This window comes from Triticum aestivum, chromosome 4D, assembly GCF_018294505.1.
Source record: "Triticum aestivum cultivar Chinese Spring chromosome 4D, IWGSC CS RefSeq v2.1, whole genome shotgun sequence".
Classification (NCBI taxonomy): Eukaryota; Viridiplantae; Streptophyta; class Magnoliopsida; order Poales; family Poaceae; genus Triticum; species Triticum aestivum.
The window spans coordinates 507,735,251-507,759,335 of NC_057805.1; the positions used below are offsets into that span (position 1 = coordinate 507,735,251).

Consider the following 24,085-nt stretch of genomic DNA (forward strand, 5'->3'; position numbering starts at 1 on the left):
TATTTTTACTATTTTTATCAGTTTTCTTTGGGTTTGTAAATGTTAGTGTAATTTTGGGAAAATGTACACACGCCTAAAAATATAGTTATACGCAAAATAGAAAAATTCCCGTATTACAGATTTGTTTTCCTTTTTTTTCTTTTTCTGCCTTTACTTCTTTATTTCATAATTTCATCCCCCCACCCCCCACCCCACCTGCGCCTTAGCGCTTTTCGACACCTTTTAAAAAAAATCACGGGTTTACTTCCTTTTGATTTGATTTTTTGGGTTCCAAAATTCACGAAAATTAATTAAATTTCTGTGTTCTTAAAAATCTGCAAACATTGTAAAAAATTATTATTTTGTAATTATTATTTTCTTTCAAAGTTTGTAAATGTGTATTCTAGGTCAATTTTTTAAATGTATATTTTTTTTCTAAAATCTGTCATTGTAGCAGGTTTTCATACTAAATCAGCGACAATTAATATGGATTGGTGGGAGTAATACATTTTCAATCTGTTCAAAGGAAATAAAACCAGGCAAACAACATGAGTTCCAGTTTTTTTTTTCTTTTTCTTTTTGAGTTCCTGTTTCGTGCATCCGAACGCTGTTGTTGGGCCAGCCCACACGCGCGATATAGGGTTATGAATACTCCCGTTTCCTTTGATGTTTGGTCCTTCTGCCTGCCAGGACTGTACAAGGTTAATACCTGGTTACAACATTTTGCATATGGAAACTGAAGTAGTTGCTGAAACAATTAGCCAGCCAATACAAATAATGGGCAAGATCGACCAAGTGACTCGAAGCCAAACAATCCAGTATCTGCTATTCAATATTGATCGGTCAGGTAGGAATGCTTTCTGAAATCCTGATGCGCCTGTGGCAACAGGTGGTCGTCGTCCCATTCATCCCGGTAGCTGTCCGGGCGATCAGCCAGGTTCTTACACGTCGCAACGAACATGCCCTTCCTCCATCCTTCCATCCTCCCCAGCCCGCATTGCTCCGCCACCCAGTCCTCATACTCAAACTACAAACGCCCAAATCAAAGTATCGATTGATTATGTATATGTACATGGATGAATGCAAGCATGTATGCATATACGTACCGGATTGCCTTGTCCCAGGTCATGAGTGCGTCTCTTGGCGCATCCGCGAGCTTCCATGTCCGAGTAGAACGCATCCACATCCCGCATCATGGCTTCTTGTGATGGGAGCTCGAGTCTTCCCGACAGAACACCGGCCACCCACTTGCTTTGGAGCTGAAACACTAGAAAAGGGATCGTCTGCCCAGATAGACGATACATCAGTCCGGACATATCAACATATATATGCATTAATTAATTTCATATATCAAATTTCTAAACAAGCTTGGTTGAGGGGCTGTCTATCCATCACGTGACCAAATTCCATTATTAACTAAAGGTGTTGATTGACTGACCCTGAAGGGCAATCCGATGAAGGAGACGTGAGGAGCCAACATTGGCGGGAATACGTGCTTGTACAGCGGGCCCACGCGGTTGTCGTCCACGGAGATTGCACCGGCCAGTTCGTCGTCGCTGTCACCTAGGAACGGGAAGTTATACTTGTATCTGCAAGCAAGCCACCAATTCGTCAACGCAATTAGCATAAACCATCCGTCAATCATCTCAGACATAATTTGACAATCGGTTGTAACATACCCAGTGCAGTGCAGGACGACATCAGCTTTGATCTTGCTGCCGTCTTGGAACACCAAGCTACCGTCTTCCTCCGCCCGCTCAATCTGCAAAATGTTTGAATTTGAACATTGTGCAAACCAAATCCTAAATAACTACTAGTTAGGTGATCCTTGTTAACATATACTCCCTCTGATCCATAATAGGTGTCACAGTTTGACCTTGGTCAAAATTGTAACACTGATTATGGATCGGAGGGAGTATTTCTTACAGATATTCAAATAAGTCACCTCAGCATGTAACCATGCAGGGGGGAAGCACCACCTCAACGGATGCAATCATGCATGAGAAAAGGTTTATCACGCTATTTATATTTAACAAATATTTTGAAACTATACAATAATCAAAGATACAATAAATTATATGTATGCCTCATAATAATAACTCAATTATTCATCTTCTATACAACAAAATCTTACTGAAATATATATATATATATATATATATATTATGGCCAATCTGTAGCAATACGTGGGGTATCATCTAGGTATATTAAAAAATTAAAAACCAAGTGTTTAGTAATAGTATACAGTGGGTACCGTGCAGGAATGGAGCCACAGGTTGGCATGGCCAGTCGCAGTAGTAGTGTGCATTTGATAAGGAGGTTCTGATCGCATGGCGACGTGGACCTCTTTGGCCACACCGGCGATGTCCCTCGAGATGTCCATGCCGCTCGGTTGGTACCCTATCACCATCACAACCTAGACACCAATAATACAATAGTAACCAATTAGTAAGTTAGCACGTTAATCACGATCGAGTAATAACAATGAACAGTAGTACACATTGTGGATGCGCACCTGGCCACGAAATGGATCAGGCACGCGGTAGCTGTGGCTGTGCATCTGTTTCCCGGGCCAGCAATGGACGCCTGCACTACAAAATCATATGTCAGCAAATCGGATCGATAGGTGAGAAGCAACACTGAATTGTCGGAGGCTAAACCCCCTCGAGGGGCTTAAGACAAGGTGACCCATTGAGTCCTTACCATTTCCTGTTTGTGGCTGATGGACTGGCTAGCTTGCTTAACAAGGAGGTTGCAAACGGATCTCTTCTCCCCTTAAAGATTGCTCGAGGGAGCCCAGGAATATCAATGTCCTCTTTACGGATGATAGCTTACTATTTTTCAAGGTCTCAGTTGTGCAAGCCACCAGAATCAATGGTGTACTGAACTTATTCCAAAGAAGATGTACCGGGCAGCTCCTCAGTCAAAGTAAATGCTCTCTTTTGTTTAGTGAAGCTTGTCCGTCGCAAGTCAGAGAATAGATTAAGAAATCTTGGGCATGGAATCCTCCTCATTTGGAAGCAAATATTTGGGCCTACCACGCCTGAAGGAAGAATGAAGAACGACAAGTTCCAACCGATCATGCACAGATTTGGGAAGAGGTGCAACGATTGGAATGAGAGGTTCATGTCTCAGGCGGCAAAAGAAGTCAAATTAAAGCTGTTGTCCAAGCATTGCCAACATATGTCATGGGAGTGTTCAAGTTGAACATAGGCTTTTGTGAAAAGTATGAGAAAATCATAAGAGACTTCTGGTGGGGAGACAAAGATGATCAGCGCAAGGTTCATTGCATCACAAAGCTAAGAGGGATGGTGGTATACGTTACCGTGACATGCATTTATTCAACCGGACCTTGCTGTTGGAGACTTATCCAGAAACCGGATAGCCTCTGTGCTAAAGTGCTGAAGTCCAAATACTACCCACATGGAAACCTTCTGGATACAGTTTTCTCCTCGGACGCGTCTCCAGCCTGGAGAGGCATCAACTTTGGCCTTTAGCTCTTAAAAATGGGTCTGATTTGGTGAGTGGGAAACGGAAGAAGCATTCAGATTCAGATTCAGAGGATACCTAGGAAAGACGGGCTCAGAACTGCAGAATTTATAAAGAGATCGAGGCTTCCGTGGGTTAATCAACTTATGCATCCAGATACAAGTGAGTAGAACACAGAGTTGATCAACCAAATTTTCCAACCCATTGATGCGGAAGAGATCTGCAAAATGAGAATTCCCTCAAATATGGTAGAGGACTGTGTAGCATGGCACTATGAAAAGTCCGGAGTCTTCACTATCAAAAGTGCATATAAACTGGCATATGAGATCAGAAACAATGCTACAGCTGCTGCCTCTAGCTCTTTTAGGGATGCAGGTGACAGAAACATTTGGGGACTGATTTGGAAAGCTAGAATTCGTGAGAAAATCAAAATCTTTGGCTTGCCACAAAACAGAATGCTTTCAGGAGAACAACTGTCAAGGAGAACATGTGTGAGATTTGTGGCAATGAAATGGAGGGCGAGTTCCACGCTGTGATTGCTTGCACAAGGAGCAGAGCTTTGAGAGCAGCCATGAGGGCTGTTTGGGAGCTCCTGAAAGAGGTCGCTTTCAGGTTCACTGGAGAGGATTGACTTCAGATGTTGCTGGATCTGCAATCTGAAACTGTCAGAAATAGAACTCTGTTGCTACTCTAAATCTGATGGTCAGTTTCTTTGACGCCGCCTCTTCTCTGAATCTGGTGAATTGGTGCGGTGGCCAGGGATGATCGAGGTCAAGTGCTTGCCTCTGTATGCCAAAGCAATGATCGTTGCTCGACAGTGGAGAAAGCTGAGACAATAGCAGCCCTGCCACTGATTGATTTGAAAGAAATAGCCAAAGTTTACCGGTGATGTGGTGGTCCTCGAACCTGTCCATCTGTTTCCCTCTTGTGGCCGACATCCTGAAGAATTTCTCATCACACCGCATCGCATCAGTGTTGTTGGCAGAAGATGCAATTCCCTCGCCCACGACCACGAGCTCGCTACATCGGCAAGAAGTTCAGGCAACAAATTGTCGATTGCAAAGTCCCGGGTACCCTTAGACAGCTAATGCAAGCTGAACGTAACTATTCCATTGAGCAACTGCTACTCATGGTTGTCAGAAAAGATCGGATCCATCGGAAGTAGCTGCATGCTGCCTACTGCTAGTGCTAGCCATCAGCAGGGGATAGATCGGGCCGAGGGAATTACCGGCGATGGCGGCGACGCGTGGCTCGGTGAAGTGGCCGTTGCAGACGACCACGGCGTCGAACACCTCCTCCTCCGGCTCGCCGCCGGCGCCGTCGGGCCTCCTCGAGCGGTACGAGACCCTCCAGCCCGCCGCGCCCGCGCCGTCGTCCCTGCTTCGGCGGACGCTGACGACCTCCGTCTCGAACCGGACCAGCCCGAGGAGGTCGAACCGCCGCGCGAACGCCTCGAGGTACCGGAGCACCTCCGGGTGCCCGGGGAACCTGCGCGGGTCGGCTGAGGAGCGGCCCGCGACGAAGGGGAAGTCGAGGAAGCCCATGCTCTCGCGGGGGAGGTTGGTGCGGAGGGACGCGTAGAGGCTCGAGTGCGCGCCGCCGGCGCCGAGCGGGTCGGCGGCGTCCTCGGCGGCGTCGTAGCGCCAGGTGCCGCCCACGGCCGCGGCGCGCTCGAAGACGACGGGCGCGTGGCCCTCGCGCCGCAGCTCGCGCGCCGCCGCCAGGCCCGCCGCCCCCGCGCCGATCACGGCGACGCGCGAGCAGGACGGCATCGGGGAAAGTCTCTGGCGTGCTCTGCTAGCGAATCTTCAGCTTCTTTCAGCTGGCGTCGCAGTCGCAGGACGAGGAAAAGTCGCGTTCTCCTGTCTTCACAGCCGCCTTCTTTTTTTTCCCCTTTTTTTTCACTGGTTTGCTATTCCTGCACGTGGCTTTTAATTCTGCACTTTTCCTAAAAAAGTTATTTCGCCTCAGGTTGTTTTTGTGGCGGTCCGATCTGCACGAATCTCGGTAGCTCGAGGGTCCTCGGTCTCGCGTACTGGGTTGTTTGTGTCGGGTTCTTTTTGCTCTATTGCACTTCTCTTTCATTTTGGGTTTGCGGGTCACCGCGGCGGAGGGAAGGGGGCGCCTCGCCGGTGATTAGCGGCAGGGGCTGGCCGGAGATCCATGGCAAGCGACAAGCCCCTTGCAAGCAGCTTGAGGTAGGAGAGATGTTGGTCTGGAGAGGAGCTAGGTGGAACTCTCCGTCTGGCTCGCCATCAACAAGCACCTGTCACCGGCGGAAGGTTTTTTTAGTCTTCTTGCTGCCCTCCTCTATCCATTTTTTTCCTATGTGTTATGTCTCCTTGCACATGATTGGTCTGTCGCTGTCAAGTTTTCAGGTCATAGGTCCACAGCAGGGTGGTTCAGGGTTGTTGTTTATCCGCGATGGATGGCTTGATTAGCATAGGACAGCAAGCAGGGGTCACAGATCATGTGCTCGATTAACTCATCGAAACACCCCTGAATCTGTGCGTTCGGTATGTGACGCCCCCGATTCAATCGTACACTAATCATGCACGCAAACGTGTACGATCAAGATCAGGGACTCACGGGAAGATATCACAACACAACTCTAAAACATAAATAAGTCATACAAGCATCATAATACAAGCTAGGGGCCTCGAGGGCTCGAATACAAGTGCTCGATCATAGACGAGTCAGCGGAAGCAACAATATCTGAGTACAGACATAAGTTAAACAAGTTTGCCTTAAGAAGGCTAGCACAAACTGGGATACAGCAGGGTGGTTCAGGGTTGTTGTTTATCCGTGATGGATGGCTTGATTAGCAAAGGACAACAAGCAGGGGTCACAGATCATGTGCTCGATTAGCTCATCGAAACACCCCTGAATCTGTGCGTTCGGTATCTCATTCTGAACATGGTTTGGGGTGATTTTGGTGTGATTCAGTCTAATGGATGGACCTGGATTGTTTTGTTACTTGATTTGTTTTGATTATTATACTTCTTCAATAGGATGATCTTTAGGGTGTTTCGCACCCACCATGGTTTTCATGAGCTATTTTTTCATGGTTTGATTGTTGTAGCTCATTGCTAATAGTGTGTTGAAATGTATTACCCGCCTCTCTCTATCAGTTCGGACTTTTGGATGAGTTGGTTGGAGCATGAATTCAATATTGTATCCGACCTGAGGTCTTGGGTTCAAGTCTCAGTCCCCGCATTTTCCCCAATCATTTATCCAAGCCCACGTCGGGCGTGAGGGGAGGTGTTAATCATTACATATCCTCGTCAGATGTGAAGGGGGTGTCATATATACTATATCTCCTCTTCCTATCAGATCGGTCTTTTTGGGATAGTTGGTTGATAGGAATATCTTAATATGGTATCCGAGCCAAGAGGTCTTGAGTTCAAGACCCTGCCAATGCAGTATTAAAAAAATGATTCTGCGGCCAACATAAATCCCATGTCTAAGGACTAATAAGTCTAGATGTGATGGGGGACTAATAAGTCTAGATGTGACGGGGGGTGTTGAAATATATTGCCCGCCCCATCAGTTCAGACTTTTGGATGAGTTGGCTAGAGCATGAATTCAATATAGTGTCTTATTGTTCTCAAAAGGAATCTCTCCATTTAATTCTCAGTGGTAATATCGTAAATTTACATTTTTTCATCTAACACCGGGTTACTTGGCGCGTGCCCTCGCACGACAATGCTGATGTATATAGATTGTATAGTTTCGTAAGCTCGAGAATAAGAAAATCATACTTTAAAACATTTTAGTTTGGTTTGCATAAGATGGAGATAACACTGGACATAGAAATAAGCCCAAAAAGACATCTTTATTGGAGAACCTTTCACATAGCTTGGGTGCTCCAGTGGCGGTGATTGGCATTGATGGTAGCTGCTACCTGCCGCTGACCGCTTTTGGCAGGCATTTGGAAGTCATGTATTTTTGTTTATTTCCCTTTTAAATATTTTGGTTGTGTGCAATATCAATGTTTCTACTAGCTCTTGACTATATAGAAGAAAAACTAGATGCTAACACGTGCTTCACCCCCGTGGCTCTGCATTTATGGCATTAACTCTTATTTCTCTAGCCGATTATTGTAGTTAGTTATTTTGTTTTTGTTTTATGTACCTTGGATTCGGTTTTAATTATGTCCTAGGATGTTTTTTCATTTGTATATCGTGTTGTGCTATTGTTGAAGACAATATTTGTTTTCAGAGGAGAGTGAAGTTGTTCGGTGCATTGTTATGCGTCTTTACATGTTTTGGCCTCTGTGTGTCAACTGATAGTGGTTGTGTGAGCTCCTCAGGAGCTCTTCTTCCACGCAAAATCCATGGAATTGTTGTTCTAATGCTCACATGGGCCAGCCAGTGAAGCTCTTAGTTGCACAGCTCAGTTCCCTATTCCGCTCGCAAGCTTGGCTTTTTTTTTCACTCACTACAATGCTAGGTCATGAAAAACCGGCTATCATATTTTTTATTTGAAAAACTTTGTTAAATTAAAAGATGTTAACGGATTTTTATAAAAATTGCAAACTAGATGTATGTTGATTCCAAACAATGTTCACGAATTTGAAAAGGGTTCACAGATTTAAAATAATCAAATACTATAAAAATGTTTGTGAACTTTAGAAATATTCATTAATTTAAAAATGTTCATAAATTCAGAAAAGGTTTGTTCATTTTGAAGAATATTCACTTTTTAGAATGTTCACAAATTTTAGTAAATGTTCATGAATTAAAATGTAAAAAATAAAAAGAGAAGAATAATAGGAAATAATCATGAAAGGGAAAAATAAAAACTATAGAAAAATACAGAAAATAAAGGAAAAAATCAAGCAATTCCTTCTCATACCTGGAAAACTCGTCGGCCCATTACGGCTAGATTTGCATTAACCTCAATCAGCGATACAAATCCTTACACATGAGGCCCATTAGGACCCCCACAGCCCTGGCGGGTCCAAATCTAGTGAGCTTAGTATGTTAGAAGATATTGACATTCATAGTATTAAATCAATACCATTGGTTCCATCAATAAATATATTTGCATACTGTAGTTTTTGGCATGGTATATGTTAATATTTTTAAATATAAATGTGGTCAAACATTATTTGCCTGAAGACAAAAACTAATATGCGAATCAAATTGACATCGGGGCGTAGTACTCAGGCCCTACCTTGATTAAAATATTTATCTGCCGACGACTAGCCAATTTTTAGTGAATATTTTTGCATCAACTGTTTCCTATTATAACTAGACAATATTTGTTCTTTTTTCTGTGATGAAATGTTGCATAGTGCTTTATGATAGTTATTGAATTTACAAAAAGTTACAACCATCAGAACAACAAGTGAACAATGGAAAGATAAACATGAGTCTTTAATTAGTTGGTTCTTTTATTTTGGAGCCAACTATAATTTGCAACCGGTCGATTATTCTTTTGCGCAATGTGAGGAGATTGTGGATAATATGTTTTCAATACCGTGTACCACTTAATGCATCGTCATTTATGTCGACAACATACAAATTATCGACGTGAGAGAGTGAGACAGGGAGGAGGGGGGGGGGGGGGGGGGTAGAAGAGAGAGACCTTGCCATTTTAGCAACAAGATGGGAGGACTATAGTTGTCGATCGGGAAACCAGTCAGTGATACTTGGTGAAATCCTGGTGTGCTTGTGGCAGCAAGTGTCCGTCATCCCATTCATCTCGGTAGCTCTCCGGGCGATCCACCACGTTCTTCGTCGCCGCGACGTACATCGCTTTCCTCCACCCTCCTACCCCCTCATGCCCACATTTCTCCGCGAGCCAATCCTCGTACTCAAACTAAATGCAGAAATCAATAGAAAAATAGACTGGCCGGACATGATCATGGTCTATTCATCTAGAAGTATATATGTACATGAATGAATGTGCATATGTATACATATAGGTACGTACCGTACTGCCACCTCTGAGGTCATGAGTGTATCTTTTGGGGCATCCACGAGCTTCCAGCTTGGAGTAAAACACAGCCACATCCTGCATTATGTCCTCTTGTGATGGCAGCTCGATCCTTCCCGAAAGAACTCCGGCAACCCAGTTGCTCTGGAGTTGAAACACAGAGAAAAGGATATCCTGGAGATAGATCTCGATATGCACCAATGAAATTAGCCGTATATATCTTGGGAAATACACTTTGGTTCCTAGTTGTATATACACCCTATAGGGAGATGCTTTTTTTAATAATTAAACAAAAAGTCAAAATAGTTCAGAAGTTTTTTTAGAATAAACTTGACTTACTTTTGCACTAGTATATAAATTTTCACCAAAAAAACCCAACGCTGACTTCACATAGAAAAAGACAAAATTTATTTGCTATTATAGGTCACTATTCACACTATTATGGCCAAAATTTTATCTTTTTTGAAAAGAAGTCAAAGGAGGATTTTCTTTTTGTGAAATTTTTCTGAAAAGTACAATGTAAGGTCAAGTTTATTTAAAAAATATTTTCAGAATTTTTTGACTTTTTGTTGAATTACTAAAAAAATCTCATATAGGGTGCATATGTCCCCATAGACCAAAAGTTCCCCTCCTATATATATTGCTACATGTCATTGCATACACATAAAAGTGTGTGTTATAGTGATTTCATCTACCGACCTTGAAGGCCAATCCGATGAAAGAGATGTGAGGAGCCAAGTGTGGCGGGAAGACATGCTTGTATAGCGGGCCCACGCGGTTGTCGTCGACGGAGATAACAGGGTCCTTGTCACTGAGGAATGGATAGCTGTACTTGTATACCGTGGTACATATGCACCCACCAGGATGGTTAAGATTTAGTTCACACGAGATGTTTTAACGATCAAAATAGTTATAATTTGACAAGATATTTGTATGTGGGTACATACCCTGTGCAGTGGACGATGGCATCCGCCTTCATCCGAGTGCCATCCTGGAACACCATGCTGCCATTTTCCTCGGCACGCTCAATCTGCAAACACTTCATGCATTTCAATTTTCAAGCGTCAACCAATCATGGTATTTTTTTCTCTTTGTGATTATTTATGTATTATGGGTGTGGCTAGATCTCAGCTGAGCGAGACATTTCATGCATTCCAATTTTCAAGCGTCATCAATCAAAATGAAAAAGATAATAATTATTAGAAAATGTAAACAACTAAAAGGGAAAAGGACAAAAGAGGAAACAAAACGAGAAAATCCGCACGAATATCCACGTAAAATCATACGGTGGAGAGGCTGAGTGAGAGATTTAGTTAATTCTATCTGAGTGAGAATTAGCAAAACCGACATGTTATTTGCTAGAAAGATCAATGTGTAATCCTAATGTGAAGGCCAGCCGGACTTCTTTGCTTTACCATAGGATGAAACCACAAGTTGGCACGGCGGGCAGCAATCTGCATCATCTCACACGTGGAATCAGCTGAAGGTAGCAGCGATGGGCAACATGGACCTCTTTGCCGACGCCAGCAATTTCCCTGGAAATGTCGAATCCACTTGTCCTGTATCCTACTACCACCACAACTTAATTAAGCCATCAATATAAATACTCCCTCCTTTTTTTAGTTTGCATATAAAATTTGGTCAAAGTCAAACTTTGTAAAATTTGACTAGCTTTGTAAGAAAAGATATCAACATGCACACTATAAAATCAATAATATTAGATGCATGATGAAATTAATTTTCGTAACATATAACTTTAGTATTGAAGATGTTAATATTTTTTTCTATAAAGTTAGGCAAACTTTACAAAGTTTGACTTTGACCAAATCTTATAAGCGGACTAAAAAGAAACGGAGGAAGTACAGTAAATTATACAACACAATAGAATAGAGTGAATGCATGCAGAAATTGGCAATGGCTCCTAGGTGCATATGCACCCGTTGTCTAAATACACATTTTGAAAAGTTGAAAAAATCAGAAAAAAATTCCACGGGTATATTCGGACATTCTATATGCATGCGCACAGTTTCGGTGAAAAAGACGTTTTTTGTGGCTTGTGTAAAAAAGATAAAGAAATACAAAACGGATAGTTGTAATGAAGCATCAGAAATTGTCTATTTTACACAAGCCACAAAATACCTCGTTTTTCACCGAAAACTTTGTGCACGTACATAGAATGTCCAGATATACACGCGGGGTTTTTGTTCGGAATTTCTCAACTTCTCAAAATGTGTATTTACGCAATGGGTGCATATGCATTTAGGAGCCATTTCCAATTTCCGACTTAGACGCACCTACTAAACCGGCCACCACGCACGGCCACTCACCCAACTAATTCCATGCACTAATTAATCACCTACATGCATTACATCCACGCCCACGGACACCGCCCTTGAAGCTCCTTTTGAATGGCCATACGACCCGGCCAAGCAGGCTAACAAACTCATGCATGTCTAACTCAACTAACTAAGCTGACTACGTGCACTTATTTCTAGCTAAACCAGCCATAATAACAAGATTAGTCCCAACACTCCACTATCTCGCGGCCGACGCCGGCAAGCTTTCTCGAGCAGTACGAGACCCTCCAGCCCGCGGCGCCGACACTGCGGCGGACGCTGACCACCTCCATCCCGGGCCTGACCAGCGCATGGAGATCGAACCGCCGCGCGAAGTCCTGGAGATACCGGAGCACCTCCCTGTGCCCGGGGAACCTGCGCGGGTCGCCCTTGGCTCCCTCGGCGGCGACGAAGGGGAAGTCGAGGAAGCCCATGCACTCGCGGGAGAGGTTGATGCGGAGGGACGCGTAGACGCTCGAGTGCGTGCCGCCAGCGCCGAGCGGGTCTGCAGGGTCAGGGTCGTCGTCGTAGAGCCATGTGCCGCCCATGCAGGCGGCTTGCTCGAAGACGACGGGGACGTGGCCCACACGCCGCAGCTCACGCGCCGCCACCAGCCCAGAGGCTCGCGCGCCGATCACGGCGACGCGGCGCGATGGCATCGAATGAGGAGGAGAGCGATCGTGGGAAGTCTCCGAGACCAAGCTAGTCTCACGCTCTTGGCGTAGCGTGTGTTGTTTTCACTTTTCTTCGCGTGGAGCAGTTGATGGAGCTACTCGTGAATCTTTTGTTTCTTCTATGCTCTGAGCTGTCGGAACATACGTATATAACGTAGCCGCCTCGCATGATGAGGATGTTCAAATGAACAAAACGTATATATATATATTTTTTTTGATAAAGAACAAAACGTATATTCTTTCACATTGTTGCTCGCATTTTTATGTCAGGCTTGATTTTTAAAAAGAGAAATGATTAGAATCAGCCGGCTGATTACGTGTAGATTTCCGCGGCCCGCGCAGCCGTTAGATTTGAGTACGATCGGACAACGCACAACCTCTACTCAGCCGGACAGACCTTCACCACACGTGCCTCTGCCACTTGACAATTATTGGCAACATCATATCTGTTGCAGAAGTCCTTCCGCAACAACGCATGTTGCAAAAGAGTTGAGACAAAAAAAAAACTCTCAACAACACATGTTTCAAAGAAGTTAAGACATTTTCTTTCTGTAACAGAATCTTTGTCGCAAATGTTTCTGCAATGGTGACGAAAAGGTTGGGTCGCTGGATGGCGCCAGATCAAAAGGTTGTGGAGGCGGCGGATCTTTGCTGGTTAACTAGGTAGTCCTCCACTCAAAATACATATGACCCAAAGGACAACAGATAAAGAAACACGGCCCACACAGCCTCATTCGACCATTTCATCTCTCTCAACGAATGCATGGGCTATATCTCACCGGAACTGATCGCAACGACTATATCTCGCTTAGAGCCAGGGATCGTTCCGTCTCGACTAAAGCTTTTAGCTCTTCCTGTTGTAGCTGGGCCAGCCTATTTGTTCAGGTTTTTTCAAACATTGTATGTTCACTGACTGCTGGCCGTAGTTTCACGCAGTGCACATAACAGTTTTCAGTCCGGGTTTTTTTCTTTTTCGTTTACTTTTATGTTTTCTTTTTGCTTTTATCCGTTGTTCATCAAGTCTTTTCGCATTTCTTCAATTTTTGCCCGTTTTTGTTTCCTTCACCGTTTTCACTGGTTTTTTCTTTCTATTTATTTGTTTCTTTTCGGCTTTCACTGAATTTATATTTTTCTTTTTATATTTCTATTTTTTATATTTTCTACATTTTTTGTTTCTTTCTTTGTTTCCATCGGGTTTCTCCATTGTTTTTTTGTTTCTTTTTGGCTTTCACTGAATTTATATTTTTCTTTCTATATTTCTATTTTTATATTTTCTACATTTTTAGTTTCTTTCTTTGTTTCCGTCGGGTTTCTCCATTGTTTTTTTGTTTCTTTTTCGGCTTTCTTTGTTTTCTTTAGCAATGGTTTTCTTCGGTTTTCATTTTCTTTTTTCGGGTTTCTTTGTCTTTTCTTTGGTTTTTTGGGTTTAATCGTTTTTCTTACTTTCTTTGCCGAACTCATCGGGTTTTTTGGAAAAACAATCCAGTACACATTCAACATTTTCTGTATGTACCAAAAACAATTATTTACATGTTTAACATTGTTCGAAAATATGATTAACCTTTTCCGAAAAATTCTTTTTTATATCTAGTTTTGCCATACACATTATTCATTTTTGGCATATATCTAATACATTTTAAATACACATTTAACATTTTCAAATACAAGATTAATTTTTTTGTATACATGGTCAACAATTATTCTATAAAAAATTAACATTTTTTCAAATGCTTGATTAACATTTTTCATATACAAGAGTAAGATTGTCGGAATGCATGGTCCAAATTGTTTCTATACACATTTAACATTTTATAAGTGCTTGATTAACATTTTTCTATGTAAATTAAAAAAATTAAAATGCTTATTAGAAATTTCAAATAAAAGATTAATTTTTTAAGACAAGGTACACACTTTTGATATACACATTTAACAAATACTTGTTTAACATTTTTTCAAATGCTTTGATTGACCTTTTTCAACAAATTGTATATTTCTTCTAATATTTTTGTATATATCAGAATCTTTTTATCTATACACATTTAACAATTTTCAAACGCTTCGTTAATTTGCTTTTGAAATATTTAACGTCAAGTGTTATTTTATATTACAGAGTTTGTATTTAGAACATTTAGAAGCATAAACGGAAGTAGAAAAATCGAAAAAGAGTTTAAAAAAACAAGACTGTTGCATCCAGCACGACTGGGCCGATCAGTGTCGCGCTCCCCTTGACGCGAGGCTTCCCTACGTATCGGTATGGGCGAGGGATAGGGTGCCCCATACTGGTTTCTTTTAGAAATCGCCTATCGGCGACGTAACCGGAACAGCACATTAGGGGCAGTCCCTCGCTTCCATTCCTGCGTCACTGTAGTCGCATGCTGTGGGGGAGCTCCAGTTCGTTCATTCATTCGATTAGATTGGACTATAATATTTCACTGTTCAAGAAGGGACTATAATATTTCAAGTGGGCTTAAAGTAGATCAATGTTCGTTCATTCGATTAGAACCGTCAAGCTCAGGGGGAGCTCCAGTTTGACACTCGCTACTACTACGTACGAAAAAAAGGTTGACTCTCGCTGCGCCAAACAGTCTGTTTTTAGATCGCTGCTTCAAACACTCGAGCGATTGCACAGGCGCGCTCCTTATTGGGTCGTTCCATATAGCGAATGAGGCACTATGGTGATACTTTGTACTGTAGCAGCGTTGTCGCCGTAGGGACCGGCTTGTTGTCTTTTCTTAAAGAATGAACATTTATTAAAAATGAATATTCTTAATAAAAGTTAATACTTTTTGAAAGTGTGGAGAAAATTCTTCAAACTTTCTACACATTTTAGAAATTCCAAAAAAATTGAAACTGAGTTTTTCTAGACCGCGAATAATGTTGGTCAATTCCAATTTTTTTTTTGAAATTTCCGAACAAATTTTGTAAACAGAATCATTTTAAAATACTAAACATTTGTTGAAAACACAAACATTTCACAATTCATAAAAACATTTTGAAAACAAGATCATTTTTTGAAAACCCCAAGCAATGGTGTTTTTTGAATTTATGATTATTTTTTGCTACATCACCTCTCTATGGCAGGGCGTGACAGTTTGCCGCACCGGGCGGCAAATAGGATTTGCCAGCCCAGGTACATCATCACCAAGGTGATGGACACTTGGACAGTCCATCGGCATTGAGTAATGATAGTGCTACCTCAAAAAAAAAAAGTAATGATAGTGCTGTCTCCTCCTTGAGCTGCACATCAGCACATGCATGCACGGACGCATGCGTAGATCCTCGATCAATCATCGCCTGGAGATTCGCACGCCAGCTGACATAGAAAACGTAGTATTCCTATTATTTGAATCCTATTCAATTTAATGTGCAAATCACATCACATGACATATGCATAATGAGGTATGCTGCTCAAGTGGCTTTTCAGGGAATAAATGAATAATTAGTGGACTAAAGTCAGGCTGATAGATCGATGAGTGCATAAACAAAGAACCGGCAGCATTAGTTACAAAAATGTGCTCCACCATCTTACCTTTCGGCAAGCTATCTAGCTAGCTAGTGCTTCCTCCGTTTCAAAATAGATGACTCAAGTTTATACTAACTTTGTACTAAGTTAGTACAAAGTTGAATCATCTATTTTGAAACGGAGGGAGTAGTACCATATCATATAAGTACTCCATGACTTCTGACTTCATGTACGTACATCTTTAGATGGTTAATAGTTCGTTACTGGTTCGTTTATGCCTAATCTTGAAGATGGAAGATAAAGTATCAGCCATCTTGATCCATACATATCCACCTTTGAGTTCATGCTACCAACTAATCTACAAATGGAGATTGATACCCAACGTGGCGTGGCATGCTGATGCACGTTAACTTGCATGATTATATTTGTTATAGGGAAAAGTCTAAAAAAAACCTTGTATTCGTATCCGAAGTCTGAATCGAACCTTGAACTCGAAATCCCTAAAATTGTCACCCTGTCCTTTCTAATTGCAGCCTATCCCAGCCTTTTCTGCGTGAGACATCGTTTGTGTTCTGTGGGATTTCACACGTGGCAGAGATGGGCCAAGAAATGCCCACCAGCTGGACTGGCCGTGGGCCGTAGCATGTCGGCTCTTAAACCTCACCACCAAATCGCTGCGTCCCTCCTCTGCCTCTCCCTCGACGGTTCCCCTCCCCGTTCCTTCTCCTTCCCCTTCCTGTGCAGCGGCAATGACGACCGGTGATTGATATTGGGGATAGGAAGACGATCGAGACGGACGGAGAAAAGATCGGTAATCCTCATCTCTCTCGCGAGTCTTCTAGTAGTTGCATCGGCTGCTGATGAGTTGCTGTAGTTAGGGTTTTCGGGTAGGAAAGTTTAGGTTTGTAGGTTCTCTTTGTTTGTTCGAAAAAGTTGGATTTGCTCTTAAATTTAGTTCTGATGAGTTGTATTCGCCATTGATTTTGGGGGACTTTTTTTTGGCAATGTAGGCTAGGGTTCGTGCTGTCAGCATGGATCCATGTGAGAAACTGAATGTGAGGTTTCATTTTGGTGGACAATTTGTTCGAATTGGGCCTAATTTGGACTATGTTGGGGGGGATGAGGCAATGTCAGAAATAGAGAGGGACAAATTGTCTTTACCAGAGGTCAAAGGGTTTCTTGGTGATCACATGACCTTCAAAGAGAGTATGAAACTTTATTTACTATTGCCTGGTAAAGAACTAGTGAATGGCCTGTTATTTCTCTGTGATGATGTTGGCTGTAAGATTACACTAGTGATCGTGGAGTTGCTGATGTTTATGTGGAATATTTCGGGGAGCAGGATAATGAAAGTGACAGTGAAGACAGTGTTAGTGACTTTGAGGATGAGATAGGTAATGATGCTGATGAAGAAAGTAATGCTGCACCTGACTATGTTATTACTGCAGAAGATTATATAAATGCCATTGTTCCAAATACTCAGTTGACTGCAACAACTGATCATGTGCTTGTACCAAATAAGAGAGGAGTAATAACTAAAGTACTTAGGAGCCCTACAAAACATAAGTTTCTGAAGAAACAGAGTGATGATACAGGGTTGTGCTCTCAAGTTAATTTATGTGCAGATTTCATAACTGGTAGCTCTCAGGTAATAGATGCTGCATCACAAAGTGGTACTGCCGCAATCACTGGGGCAAGAACTCAACAGCCAACAATTCAAGAAGAGGCACTACCCCAAGACAGTGGCTCTATAGATTCAGACAGTGATGCTGATGATAGTGATTATGTAGCAGGTAGTGATGACAGTGGACTGGATGAAGAATATGTTGAACTAAGGGAACAAGCAAAGGCTTTTAAAAAGAGAATTAGAGCCTCCAAGAAGTGGGCTAAAAGTACTCCTTCAGGTGCTATTCCAATAGATCTTGTGGCAAATGTGGAAGAAGTGATAGGAGAAGACTACTTTGAATCAGATGACGAGGATTAGTCATATGATGATCAGACAGATGATGATGGCCATGTTGTCAGGAGGAAGAGCCAGTTCGTCAGGTATAATCCAAAGACAGAGATTCCTACTTTTTGTTTAGGAATGGTGTTCAGGAGCAAGAATCAGATGAAAAAAGCACTAACAAAATATGGGCTGCTCACAAAAACAAGCATTATTTTCATGAAGTCAGAGGATGAAAGAATTAGGGCCAAGTGTGGATGGCCAGGATGTCCATGGCTCATTTATGGTGCAAAGACAAGCAGGTGTTCCAGATTTCAGGTTTTAACATATGAGAGTGAACATATGTGTGCTCCAAATAGGGACAATCACGTTGTAACTGCTAAAGTGATTGCTAGAAGATATGAGGATATCTTAAGGGCCAACCCCACTTGGAAGTTTGACAACATTAAAGCCACTATTTTGAAGGATTTCCTTGCTGATGTATCAACATCAAAGTGCAAGGCTGCAAAGAAGATAGTGTCACAGAAGCTTTTACAAGGGATGAAAGAGGAATACACTAAGGTCTTTGACTACCAGCTAGAATTGTTGAGAAGCAATCTTGGTAGTACCATTCTTGTAGGATTGGATCCTAAATATGTGGACCAAAATATATTCCAGAGATTTTATGTTTGCTTCGGTGCTATGAAAAAGGGGTTTAAAGCATGCAGAAGGGTAATTCGCCTTGATGGTTGTTTCTTTAAAGGAGCATGTCAAGGTGAACTTCTTTGTGCTGTTGGTAGGGATGCTAACAACCAAATGTACCCAATTGCTTGGGCAATAGTGGAGCAAGAAACAACAGAAAATTGGGAATCGTTTATTTGCCTTCTGATCAAAGACTTGGACATCAATAATCAAGGTGAAGGCTGGGTGTTCATTTCAGACCAACAAAAGGTAATTAGTTCAAGTCGCCTAGACGGAGAACCACCTAGTGTACTCCTTTGATATATTATTTTAGCCATCATGTCTAGTCGTCTAAACAGAGCACGACCTACTGTAGTACTTGCATACGTTATTTTAGTCATCACAGAGAGCAAATTGGAGAAAGAAGCACAGAGAGCATGCTCTACAGGAGAAATTCTGGGCTATAGCAAAGGCTGCAAACAGAGAAGATTTCATGTACAGAAAAGCAAAGTTGCTCAAGACACACCAGAAGGGGCAAGGGGCACAGAAGGAATCAATATCACTAGCAGATGACTGCAACACAAATGTATTATCCAACCATTACATCATCTAACCATTACAATGATCCTGTACCTAACACAAAGCCTGCAAATATACCAACCACTAACACGGTAATGCCATATAAAACACTGCTATACATTGCAATTCTCTCCATCCTATCACACCTAGCCCTTATTCCAGAGATTTCTTCATTCTTCTCATCAATTTGTTGTGCCAGTATAGCCTCTGCTCCAATTCTCCTCCCTTGTTCTAGCCACAGTCACTTCACCATTCATCCTCCTGATTGAATCCCTAAGATCAACAAGTAGTTGCCAAACAAATGCGGAGCAAGGATCATGCCAAGAAAAATACCCACAACCATCTGTCTGAATCAAAATACCAAACAGTTCACATAATCAAAAAGGAATGAAGAAATTCAGTAGAAAGGAGGAAGATGAGCATCTTACAATCCTGAGCACGCAGCCTTCTTCTAGGATTTTCGTCGCTCCACGAAATCTAGCGGGGTGCCTTCTTCAGCGGCCTGCAGTGGCATCGCTTCTCTGGCTGGAAAGCCATCGGATCCTCACGTTAGGGCACCGGCAACCGCCCGCCGCCCCTCAGACGCAGCCTGCTGCCCGCCGCCCCTCAGTCGCCGCCCGCCGCCGCCGCCCGCAATAGCTACCTCGGCCGCCCGCCGCCCCTCCTCGTTCCCCACCTATCCCCTGCCGCAGCTCAAGTGGGCTTGATGTCTCTTTTCTTTTCAAAAGAGGGCCCGATGTCAGCCCTAGATGACCTCTATCCCACCCTAATACGTTACACGTCAGCAATCCCGAAGCGCAAATGAACTATTAGCACTAATCAACCGGGGTAGGCTGGGATTAGAAAGGACAGGGTGACAATTTCAGGGATTTGGAGTTCAAGGTTCGATTCAGACTTCGGATACGAATACAAGGTTTTTTTAGACTTTTCCCTTTATTATAAGCCCGGGAGGGCGTACGACTTCGTTTTAAATCAAATCTACTTTAGCAGTACTAGTATATAACAGCAAGATAACATACGTAGCATACATCTACATAATAAGAGTATCTCCAGCCGCGTCCCCAACAGGCCCTCCCAGGCGACTTTTTCGGCGCCGGCGCCGAAAAAACGCCCCAGTCGCGCCCCCAGGACGCCGAAATCCGCCGGTTCGGCCCGTTTTTGGGCCTGGCGACCGCAGGCCGAACCCGGCGCACTCGGGGGCTCTGGCGCAAGGGAAAAGCACAGCTGGCCCACGCAGTCAGTCGAAAAGTCAAGTTTTTCTTCCCCGGCTTGCCTCCCACCCCCCGCGCGCTCGGCCACAAACAGCTGTATCCCGGCGCTGCCCACCTCCCGCCACCGCTAGATAGCCCATCCCCGACGGAAAAGGGGTAGAGGTCTCGCCGAGGTAGCCTCTTCGCCATCGCCTGGGCGATTCCCCCGGCGTTTTCGACCGCGGAGGGCGGTGTAGCGGCGGGTGCGCGTCCACCGCGCCCGCAAGGTGTTCGGCGATTTGCCTGCCTCGGCAATGGACTTGGACGACGAGGAAGCGCTCGCCGCGCTGCTGGAGGAGGAAGCCGAGGCCGATGTCCAGGAAGAGGAACATCTCATGGTCCTCGTCGGCCTCGCCGCCCTGCTGGCGAGCAACGAGAAGCCGCGGCGAGGTGGCTCGGTGCCGGGACGGGTGAAAGCAAAGAACCGACATCGTCTCGAAGGCTACTGCATGCTCTACTCCGACTACTTCGCCGACGCTCCACTACACGGCGACAAAACATTTCGGCGCCGTTATCGGATGAGTCGAAAGCTCTTCCTTAGGATTGTCAATTCCATCCGGGAGTTTGATAACTATTTCAAGTGCAAGATGGATTATACCGACAAACTTGGATTCACCTCGATCCAGAAGTGCACGACAGCGATGAGGATGCTTGCATACGGAGCTCCCGGTGATTCACTCGACGACTATGGGCGCATGGCCGAGTCCACCACCATTGAGTGTTTCTACAAGTTCTGTCGGGCAGTGGTGGCAGTGTTTGGACCGCAATACTTGCGAACACCCAATGCGGAAGACAATGCTCGGATCCTAGCACAGAATGCAGCAAGAGGATTTCCTGGGATGCTTGGAAGCATCGACTGCATGCATTGGAAATGGAAGAACTGCCCATTTGCTTGGCAGGGGATGTACAATGGCGCCAAAGGCGGTTGCAGTGTGGTACTTGAGGCAGTGGCCACACAGGACCTCTGGATTTGGCACTCTTTCTTTGGTATGCCAGGAACTCACAATGACATCACGTGCTGCAGTGCTCCCCTGTCTTTGCCAAGCTTGTTGAAGGTCATTCTCCTCCGGTGAACTTCGAGGTCAATGGGCGACACTACAACAAGGGGTACTACCAAGGTTGTCAGAATCGCGATTTTGAATCGAATCGGAGCTCCGATGGCAGGATCGCAAATCGTAGAATCTTCACTATCAGAATCGTAAAAACGTAGATTATATGAATCAAAATCGTAGAATCAGAGGAGTTAGTTTGGATCGTAAAGTCGTAGAATCTTCACTGTCAGAATCAAGAAAACGTAGATTATATGAATCAAAATCATAGAATCAGAGGAGTTAGTTTGGACCGTAAAGTCGTAGAATCGTGATTCTGACAACCCTGGGTACTACCTAGCTGATGGCATCTATCCATGATGGTCTATATTTGTGAAGACTATCTCAAACGCTGTGCCAGGAGACAAGAAGTCCCACTTTGCCAAGATGCAGTAGGCTTGCAGGAAGGATGTCGAGCGGTCATTTGGTGTGCTCCAATCTCGATTTGCTGTTGTCCGGTACCCTGCTCAGACCTGGTCGAAAGATCAAATGTGGGAGATCATGACTTGCTGTGTCATCTTGCACAACATGATCATCGAAAGCGAGCAGGAAGAGCTAGTGTTTGACACTGAACCATACTACAGGCAGGGTCCTCTAGCCGAAGTTGATCACCAGCTACCGGCAACCTGGACTGACTATCTCAGTATGCGTCAGGAGATCCGAGACCCACAGGTGCATAATCAACTGCAGCAGGATCTGGTGAAGCACCTATGGAGGCTCAAGGATCTGCATAATCAACTGCAGCATAATCAACTGCCGTATAACGCCGGGCGTGACATGTGATGAAATATGCGTTTTTTTGTTGAACTATATAATTTATATTGAACAATTTGTTGTTGGTTGTTGTACTATTTTGGAACTATTTAATTTTCTGTGATGAACTATGTGATAAAAAATATTTATGTTAAGAATTCAACGCCGAGCCACGATGAACCACGCCGAATATGGGCCGATTCTCGCCCATATGAGGCCTTTATTCGCCGAGAGTGGGCCGAAAAGTGGGGCCAATATCGGCGCCTGGGGCGACGGCTGGATGCCCAACCACCCCCGCGCCGATTGTATCGCCGGCTTGCCCAGGGGCGATTTTTATGCCTACTGGGGGGCCAACGGCTGGAGATGCTCCAATACTCATGTGGGAGTAATGGTACGGACGTCACCTGACATGACTGACGCGCGGGACCCAGCCCAGCGCAAGTAGGAGTACTCCGACCAGATCATCGTCACCGTCATCAATGTGTATCACTGCTGTCTGCAGCAGTGAGCCCCAGCGTCAGCGTGCACTCTGTAATGACATCTCTGATCCACTGTTACCCTCTGAAGTACTGGGTTATACAGTACTACTTCACGGGAGCTTTCGTTAATGAGTTGTTTGTCAAGGCGGATTGATTGGTCAACAGCAGCTAGTACTGCTACAATTGCTTGCATGTGCTGCTACAGTTGCATGCACGTCGTACTATAGCTAGAATTTTGTTTGTCCCAAGTGTACGTAGTCGTACTACTACGTCCTGGCCCCTCGACGTAGGACACGTAGGGTAAAAGGTAAAATCGCCATCTGACGAAGCAAAATATTTAAGATCACTGGGGCTGCTTGGCCAGGAAATGAAACGAGCCAGGCTACAACATTTCAAGGGGATTTTCAGCGAATAGTAAATGACTAAGTAATGTTAGGCAGATCGATCCATGCATAAAAAATTATCATTCAGATGCTAAAAAAAACAGTCAGCAAATAATTAAGTAAAGTTATCAAAATGAACTCGCTAGTCTACCTTTCTGTGAGAATCCTGCTAACCATCCAGAACCGTAATATATATTATGGCTTAGGCCCTGTTTGATAGCAAAGTAATTTTTTAGTATTTTGATAATACCATAGTTTTTTAGATTACCATAGTATTTTTTTACAATGACCTGTTTTGGTAGTCCATAACAACTGTGGTTTTAATACTGTAGTATTGGCCAAACTGTGGTTTTTTCTCTGCATAAAAAAAGAACCTCAGACCTCTTTTTAAAAAACAGAGGAGCCGAAAAGAAGGGTCTCCGTCGTTATCCTTCCCCTCTCTGTTCATCAACTCGCTCCTACCACGCCGCCGACGCGCCGCCCTGTCGCGAATCTTCCTCGTCGGCCATGGGGAAACAACAAGACGGCAACGGAGAGACCAAAGGTGAGTGTCCTTCACCCTCCCTCATTGGCTCCTCCCACATCTTCACGCCGACCGCTGGCCCCTTCCTCCGCCCGTGATGGAGTAGGCCAGGGCACTAGATCTATTTGGTTCTTGCTATCTCCAAAGGATGAATCCTTGTTTGAGCCAAAATCTATATGTTCGATTGATGTGCCTTCTCCTTTATAAAGTCTGGTATGATGCACACGGGTAACCCGAGGGAGCGAGCTGCAGTTGCGTTTGAGATCAGTGAAGGCGCCGCTACGAAGGTTTTTATACCTCAGATTGCTTAGAGGTCGTCTGCCTAATTACTCCACCGTCGTCACTGCCGCTAATCATAATTAGTCTAATTGATCCATATATTATATTCTAGTACTACACTACGGTGCTACTTCCATGCACTATATTTTTCAGCTAGCTACCACATGTCGTCAAGAATAATTCAGAGGTCATCCCCTTACATGTGTGTTGAACAAAAGCATGGATGAGAGTGATTGTATTATTGTCAATTTTCCTGATGTTT

At 43.8% G+C, this 24,085-nt stretch overlaps 1 protein-coding gene and 1 pseudogene across 2 annotated transcripts; both read right to left on the reverse strand.

Moving 5' to 3' along the window:
- Positions 1–616: 616 nt before the first annotated feature.
- LOC123099121 (flavin-containing monooxygenase FMO GS-OX-like 2) lies at positions 617–5,301 on the reverse strand. Of its 2 annotated transcripts, none has more exons than XM_044521266.1 (7): positions 4,697–5,301; positions 2,495–2,565; positions 2,234–2,395; positions 1,659–1,741; positions 1,418–1,568; positions 1,086–1,262; positions 617–1,006 (listed from the first exon to the last, which is right to left on the reverse strand). In XM_044521266.1, exons 1-7 carry the CDS (start codon positions 5,238–5,240, stop codon positions 809–811), a joined length of 1,386 nt encoding a protein of 461 aa, XP_044377201.1. In that variant the 5' UTR covers positions 5,241–5,301; the 3' UTR covers positions 617–808. The 2 variants fall into 2 exon arrangements, with proteins under 2 accessions (XP_044377201.1, XP_044377200.1); XM_044521265.1 differs by having other exon boundaries at positions 2,225–2,395; positions 4,697–5,293.
- Positions 5,302–9,114: 3,813 nt separating this feature from the next.
- Positions 9,115–12,406, reverse strand: LOC123097196 (flavin-containing monooxygenase FMO GS-OX-like 3; annotated as a pseudogene).
- Positions 12,407–24,085: the final 11,679 nt, after the last annotated feature.